This window comes from Rosa chinensis, chromosome 6, assembly GCF_002994745.2.
Source record: "Rosa chinensis cultivar Old Blush chromosome 6, RchiOBHm-V2, whole genome shotgun sequence".
NCBI classification, from domain to species: domain Eukaryota; kingdom Viridiplantae; phylum Streptophyta; class Magnoliopsida; order Rosales; family Rosaceae; genus Rosa; species Rosa chinensis.
Window position 1 is genome coordinate 18,795,854 of NC_037093.1, and position 8,176 is coordinate 18,804,029.

The window sequence follows — 8,176 nt, forward strand, 5'->3', positions numbered from 1 at the left end:
TCCCAATATGGACTAATTGAAGTTAGTGTGGAATGGGGAAATTTCTAGTAGTGAGAACATCAATGGGAGTGCTAACGTATCTTTGAAGGCCCATGGTATAGCCTAGTTAAAACATAAACGTGCAAAGAAAAGATTTGAGAAATGCATTGAAAAGGGTGCACAAGTTCGGGATTTCTTTGTACACGAGAAACCTCCAGGTGCTTGAGGTCATCATCTTAACATGGCACTGAATTGCTCATACAAACAACAAATTAAAAGGTAGATGGATCATTAGCCAGAATTCTTGACTACATTACCAGAGCATATGCATGGTAATTGGTAAGTACTCATTATTCGACACCTACACGACAGTACATATGATACACGACTTAGACTAGTGATCAAGACAAATAAAATGGTCAAGCAGTAGCTGTTGCTGGGAATGGAATCCAAACAAGATGATTTTCCGGGAAGAAATGGCACACCGGAGAGGAGGCACTAGCTTTGATACCCAAGTTGCGGAACAGACTGAGCTTAGAATCCCAATCAGAAGTGTCCATGTGGCAAACCGCTACGGCTTCCACCTTATCTCCATTCTCACCTCCTAGTGAGACCTGGAAGAACCTGGTGTCGCTCTCAAAGTGGTGGCAAAAGAAAACAGCGTAAGGATAAGGGACCGGATGGCAAAAGACCATTTTGGAAGCTATGACTTGTTTAGGTTCTTCCAGAATCGTGTACTTCTGTGTAATGGAGGTTGAGGTTGAGGGGTGGGTCGTGGAGAGAATATTGAATTTGATCCCAGAACCAATGATTTTGTGAACGAAATCATTCATTGATTCTAGTGAAGTAGCACAAAACTTGGTCTCACCCTTGATGGGTTTTTGCTCGCATTGATCAAGTGTGTACGCCATGTGTTTGGAGTCACGAGAATCGCGTGGGATCGAGAAGAGTTGGAGAAGGTGTGGGAGTTGTGATGTTGAGAATGGAAGGGAATCAGCTGTTTTCTTAGGCAAGAAAGGAGAATGGTCTTGGTTTGGGAAGTTGAGTGGCATTGTACTCCCCTTATGGAAATCAACCAAAGTGAAAAAGCCTTGCTCGTGTGCCTCATTGCGAGATGATGAATGTGCATGCATATGATCATGGTGCTCATGGGCGGATGGAACTGGCTTCTGTACCTTGTTTTCTCCTCCTTGTTTGCCATACTGGGTTATGTAAGAAGCCTCAGTTTCTTTGTTTCCGTACTGATTTATGTAAGTAGTCTCAGCTTCTTTGTCTCCGTACTGGGTTATGTAAGAAGCCTCTGTTTCTTTTATGTCTTCTTTGTTTCCATATTGGGTAATGTAAGAAGCCTCTTTATTTCCATAATTGGTCATGTAAGGCTCCTCAGCTTCTTTCACACTTTCTGTAGCTCCATAGTTGGTCATGTAAGGCTCTCTTGCCTTCACTTCTTTCACACTTTTTCTAGCTCCATAGTTCGTCATGTAAGGTTTCTCAGCTTCTTTCACACTTTCTGTAGCTCCATAGTTGGTCATGGAAGGCTCGCTTTCCTCAACTGCACTTTCTCTAACTCCATAGTTGGTCATGTAAGGCTCTCTTACCTCCACTGCTTCCACACTTTCTCTAGCTCCGTAGTTGGTCATGTATGGCTCGCTTACCTCCACTTCTTTCACAATTTTTCTAGCTCCATAATTGGTCATGTAAGGCTCGCTTTTCTCCACTTCTTTCACACTTTCTCTAGCACCATAGTTGGTCATGTAAGGCACACTTATCTCCACCTCTTTCACAATTTTTCTGCCACCATAATTGGCCATATAAGGCTCACTCACCTCCAACTCTTTGACAATTTTCCTGGCTCCATAATTTGTGACGTAGGGCTCGCTATTGATCTCCACTTGTTTTGTGCTTACGTCCCATGCTCCACTGGCATAAGGACACTGCAATTAACAAACAAACATTTGAGGTTCTATTTTAAGAAATGGCCTTAACTCGTACAACAATGTATCCTTGATAAGAGCTTAGCATGCGAATAATCACACACTGTGAGGTTAAGTGGTGTATTTGCTGTTGTGCCCCCCTCGCAAATAGCCAAATATATATCCCAATGAATCTAACCCTAATTTCAAATCATAATATTTGTCCCACTCCAAACAACCATATATTGGATTCATTATAAAACAATCACCAGGTGGTAAAAATATGATATTAGAAACTATGACGAGATCAATGTCCTACTAGGTAATGAATGATTATTTGGCCAAAGGGAATGAGACAAAAAATTAAAAAGGAAATGAATTCTCTGTCAAAAAGCAAAACTGCACTAATTGTAATTGCAATTGCCGTAAAACAATACTACATTCAAAGCAAAATGATTATAGAGGCAATGCTCAAATGCGCATTTTGGATATGAGCACTTTTCGTATTCTAAATTAGTAATTTTATATAAAAAAGAAAACCAGTGGTCACAAAAGTGCAAATGTAGAGAACTGATATAGTGTGAAAAAAGCCAGCTGAATTTCCTTTTAAAATAGCTGCTAATTAAGAATTAAAGTGTAGAACGTTAATTTTCTTTGTGAGAAGTAAAAGTTACCACTAAGAACAGAAGGCAGAAGATGATGAATTGAAAGCCCATGTTTTCTGTTTGTGCTTTAGGGTATTTGTGCGGCTCTTAGTGATGGTGTTAGGGGCTTTTTATAAGCATTTGGGAGGTTTCATTAGACTTTATTTATTAGATCAATTTTCATTTTCTAATGCAACTACGACTTGGATAAAATTAGGCAAGATACCGTAAGTTATGGTTTCATTATTTTGTTTATACTAAAGAGATTCCATGAAATAAATCTAATCGGAAGAGTGTTTATCAAACTATAATTGACAATATTTTTTTCATGCGCGTGAAAATTTATTGTACGACTCCAGTAACCACCACGTTAAGTCGTTAACTGTAGTCTAGACTAATGTGATTGGTTTTCACATAGAATTTAGGGCTAAATACTAGTTAGTACCCTGTGGTTTAGGTCCAAAATCAATTTAGTCTCTGAATTTCTAATCCCTGCACTTTTAATTTTGATCTAATAGCTAGGTCCAATTCGTTAATATTCTGTTATGGGTTCAAGTTATAGTTGGATTATTTGTTGAAAAACTATTTATTTTTATTAGTAGGACTCACTCCTAAATTGACTATGCAGACCACCTCGACACAACATCATAAAATATAGGCCATATATGAGCCACATTAACAAGTTAAATAACTCAATTATTGGAAAACTAACAAATTAGACCTATTAGATCAAAATTGAAAGTGCAGGGGTTTTTTTTGATGAAATTAGAAGTTTAGGGACTGAATTGATTTCGGACCTAAATCACAGGGTAGTAATTTGTATTTAGCCCTAGAATTTATTTGTTTTTATTGGTCATTCAGTTAATTTTTTTTACCCCTTTGCAATGGATTCCGCAAAAATACCTTTTATTTTATTTTAATAATGCTAGTTACGGTACCCAGTCTCTTAACCTCAAGAAACAAAAGGACAGTGCAACTCCTGTAAATTTTTGAAAATACCACTCAACTGTCCTGATATACCAGTTCGCTCCTACTCACCTTACCACTTTCATATTAATTTCAACTTCATTTTATGAAAATAGAAATCTTTTCTCCTAAAACACAATCTAAGGTCACTAAAACCAAGATCTTAAACTGGTTAATGGCTTGAAATCGTCTGTCCCAATTTCTCTGTCTCTCTCCTTATCTCCCACTAGTGTATTGACACTTGTATTACCACGTCACCACATTAACCAACGAATACAGATCGAATGGAACCCAGATCAGATCCAAATTTCTTCTTTGAAACAAAGCCAGATCAAATCCTACTTTCTTAGTTGGAAAAGAAGGCGAGCTCGTTGACTTTTCGGAGCAAAGACCATTGATTAATCAGGTCTCCAAGTGTGCGTTGGAATAATGTCCAACATGAAATTTAGTTTGGCTTGTTAATACCCAAATCCGTGTTCTATCAAATGAAAAAGAAGATCATAATTTTCTTTTTTTTTTTGGCAAGGAGAAGATCATAACTGATGGGTTTGTTTGGATTTCATGGTCACATAAGTTTTGATTGAGGATGATATGCATAGTGCTCCATGACAATGATTGAATTGGGGATTGTGAATTGGGAATTTGCATTTGGCAAATTCTTGCTGGTACAAAGAGTAGAAAGTTCTTTTCTCTGAGAAATTATGTTGCTAAGGAATGAGAGCTTCTTGAACTAGATCTCCTGTCTTTGATCCCTTGGAGGAAAGGAGATGATGAGGTTCATCATCTTGGTTCGTCCTTAGAGGTGTTAATATTAGTCTATATTTTAATTAAAAAATAATAAACAATTTAAATGCTTAACTCCGTCAAGTAGTTGGTAAGGGTGGTGATGTGGAAGGACAAGTGTCAATATACTAGTGGGAGACCGGGAGAGAGACATGAAAATTAGGACAGAGGATTCGGCGGTTAATTACATGTACTACAAGGACTTCAGAAAAGACAAACTCTTCACGTGGTTTGTGGTTTCCAACATTTGTATTTAGTGTTAACTTGCTATCAATTTTATGCTAAGTGTCACGAGCCGCACTTAGAAGTAGTGCTATCGTGACACTTTGTAAGGGAGATGCCGAGAGGGGCGAACCTTGAGGCGAGGAGATGCCGAGAGGGGCGAACCTTGAGGCGAGGAGATGCCAAGAGGGGCGAGCCTTGGGACAAGGAGAAGCCAAGAGGGTCGAGCCTTGGAAGCCCAAGGGCGAGCTTGAAGCTAAAGTGAGGACGAGTGGCATTTTCGTAATTAAGTGGAAGTTCGGGTTCGAGGTACTTCGGCTTGGAATTTGGGAAAACTCAAAACACGAGAAATGTCCGGGACCTCGAAACGAGTTCAACGCACTTGACGGCATGTCATTTGGATTTTCTGTGAATTAGTTATGGACAATTAGTCTCCTCGGCTATTTTGATGTTTCCTCCTGCCAGGTTCAAGTAAGCAAGATATGCTCTATAGGGGGAGACATGGTGTCAAGCTCTCCACCACCCCCGGTGCTGGCCTTCTTGGGGCACTAAGTGAGCTTCTCCCGGATACCCGTGGGGGCCTAGGGGACCGGGCATGTGTCGTCAAAAAGGGGCGGCATATGTTTTCACGAGTCAGGAAGTCTCGTGGACGGTATTGGCCGAAAGGCCGTTATTGCGGGTCGACGTCGGGGACGAGGTTCGTATGAGGGCGATCCTTATGCCATCGACGTTAGACAAACATGTGGGCTTACGAAAGATATGTCGGGACCTCGTGGTGCTCATTGGCCACGGAGCAAGCGACGTGGGCATGTGTTAGGGTTCGACCTTGCCCAAAGCAAAGTGATGCCAACAAGCACGGGAAGGGCGACCTTGTGCTAGACTGAAGGAAGCTTAAGAGGGGCATCAATGATGAGTTGCTCACTCAAGCGTCGTGCCAACAAGCAAGACGGTATGCTTTCTTGAGGATTGGCCTGCGGGCGAGAATATGCCGTGGAGCCATGTCAGTCATCAAGAAGAGAACATGGTAGCCTTGTTAGATGGGAAAGGCCACAAGGCCGCGATGGCTTGTCTGGTTGGTACTGAAGGCTTGAGTAGACGGGCAAGTGTTACCCATGAGCCGAGTGGGCTGTCTAGGTGATGTCCATGAGGCGAAGTATGAAGGCATGGGTTTCCCATGAGCCGAGTGGGCTGTCTAGGTGATGCCCATGGGGCGAAGTATGATGGCATGTGTTGCCCAATAGCCAAGTGGGTTGTACAAGAGATACTCACGAGGCAAGATACAACGACAGGTGGTGTCCGCGAGCCGAGTGAGTTGCACAAGTGGTGCTCATGAGGTGCAGGATGAGAACAAGTGTTGCCTATGAGTTCATAGGGTTGTGCCAAGGATGCACAAGACGAAGTAAGCGGGCACGTGCTGTCAAGCAAGGTGCGCAAGTGACGCGCACAAGGTTAAAGTATGCGGGCATGGGTTGTCCATGAGCTGAAGATCGAGTGGGGCGCATAAGTGATGCCCATGAGGTGAAATATGCAAGACATGTGTTGTCTTGGAGCTGTGTGGGTGGTGCGAGAGATGCCCACGAAGTGAGGAAGGTGTGCAAGCTACGAAGGAATGACTAAAGGAAGAGATGTGAATGCCAACTTAGTCTCGGTACACGGTCATGCTACTTGCTATCGGCGTGCGGGATGCACGGGGGTCAGTAATGGGCTGACGGAAGCCGAGATGACATGAAAGCCTATCGGTTGGGCGAGTGTCTTGGAAGACAACCATGACACAAGGAAGCGATCGATTAGTCACAAGTTGTGAGACTCTTGCGTGAGTAGCTTTCGTTGGTAAACCCCAACAAGGGGACGATGTCGAAAGGGTCAAGTTGACAAGTGAAGCACACAGAAAGAAAAAGAAAAATGGAGTATCAAGGAAGTAAGGAAGTAGGCTGGCCTCGGTTCAAGAGGAACCTTGGCGCCTCACGGGCTAATTCCGCTGCGTATAAAGTCGGCCTGTGACAGTAAGAAAGGGCCATAGTACATAAAAATTAATAATTTTAATTATACTCTAGAATTTCATGTGCATTTTGCGTAGTGATTGTGATCCAATTTCTCTAAAGTCAGAAAAATTTAAATAATAGTTGACATTTGGTCTTGAGGAGGCCTCCTAGTAATACAGAGCGACCTTGAGAGTGCGAAACCTAGGGTTTCGTGTGGCGGCGGCTACCGTGGGTATCTAGACCAGGGCGACGGCGAGAAGAGGGAGCGGCAGGTCCTCTTTTGACGACGTCTGGTTCTGGGGATTGTTCGAAGGTCCATTTCGAGGCCTTGCGGCTCCGATTCGTTGAGACTTTCGGCTATGGCGTGTTCGATCCGGTGGTGACGGGCTTCGATAGCGGCGGCTCAAGGTTGTGGCGGTGAGGGTGGTGGTTTAAGGCTTCGGGTTCGACAGATCGGATCAGTGGTGGTGCGGTGCTGGTTCTAGCAGGTTTACTGATTTACAGCGGAGGCTCCGAGGAGACGCCTTTGAGCATCACTTGTTGATTCCAAGTCGGAGGTCAGGAGCTCTTCTCTCGTCTTCAACGATGGTGGAGGTCAGAGGGAGGCCACCGGAACGCTGAGGTTGGGCTGTCCACCAGTTGGTCCTTCCGGCTGGATCTTTGGGGCTGAGTTGTGGGGTGTAGGACTGGCCTTGGGCCCCAGCTTCCCTGGGCTGCTGTCTGGTGGGCTGGGCCTTGGGCTGGTCCTTGTCTCCTTCTCTACTCTTTGGGTCTGGCTTGGTTTGGGCCAGTTGGGGGTGAGCCTAGTTTGGTTTTTTGTTTTTTTTGTTTTGAAGGATTTTTGAATCCTTCTAGCTTGACGGAGTGACGTTGTTAATATAATGGAACCTGATTCCATTTCCCTCAAAATTTCTCTAAAGTCAGAAACGGTGAAGTTATACAAATTTCATAAATTCACATCTTCATGTAATTTGATAGTCAAGATAGAGTGACATAAGCTAATTTTAATTTTTGAACTTTCCTTTTTGATGTTATGTCTATTTAAACAAATAATGATTAAAAAAAAGAGAGAAAAAATTTATGCGAACGAAGGACAAAAAACTGGCATTTATGATCCATCTCATGTACAACAAAAAAGAGATTTAAGGCATCGTTTGGTTTACGGAAAGGAAATCAATTCTCTTGTCTTTCCTATGAGGATAGAAAATTAAAATTCCTATCAGGTTTCTTTTCCGGTGTTTGGTAAAGCAGAGAAAATATTCAAGAAATAATATTTGATTTTCCTTCCAGTGTTTGGTTGGTTTAGGAAAGGAAAGGAAAGGAAAAAAAATATTAATGTTCTAATAATATCCTTGTATTTTAAAATTTAGCATCATTGGTGAAATTGGCAATAACACATTTGAGTAGGGATATTGCAGTCTTAAATTTTCATAATAAATGTTGGAAAAGATGAAGGGAAAACCAATCCCATGGGCTCTAAGGCTGTGTTTGTTTCGCGGAATCTGAGTATTGGGAAATGAAAGTCTTTCCTTTCCTATGTTTTCCTGTGTTTGGGATGGCCAAGGAAGGGAAAATGATTCTCATAGGAAAGGAAAAAGAGGAGGAAACTGGTTCCCCCCACGACCCCACCCACTTGCAAAATTTTATGACTAAATTTTCCCTGCTCAGAATCATTATTTGCACTACC

At 42.3% G+C, this 8,176-nt stretch overlaps 1 protein-coding gene across 1 annotated transcript; it reads right to left on the minus strand.

Moving 5' to 3' along the window:
* Nucleotides 1-309: 309 nt before the first annotated feature.
* Nucleotides 310-2,620, minus strand: LOC112174028 (BURP domain-containing protein 11). The gene is made up of 2 exons (XM_024311722.2): nt 2,567-2,620; nt 310-1,913 (listed from the first exon to the last, which is right to left on the minus strand). The coding sequence occupies exons 1-2, from the start codon at nt 2,606-2,608 to the stop codon at nt 399-401; spliced, it is 1,557 nt and encodes a 518-aa protein (XP_024167490.1). The 5' UTR covers nt 2,609-2,620; the 3' UTR covers nt 310-398.
* Nucleotides 2,621-8,176: the final 5,556 nt, after the last annotated feature.

What these genes read in the sequence shown, in the direction of transcription:
- LOC112174028 (XM_024311722.2), bottom strand. Translation starts at nt 2,608, where the DNA reads ATGGGCTTTCAATTCATCATCTTCTGCCTTCTGTTCTTAGTG. An exon ending in TCTGCCTTCTGTTCTTAGTG is followed by an intron (nt 1,914 to 2,566) that starts GTAACTTTTACT and finishes TGTTAATTGCAG; the next exon opens with TGTCCTTATGCCAGTGGAGC.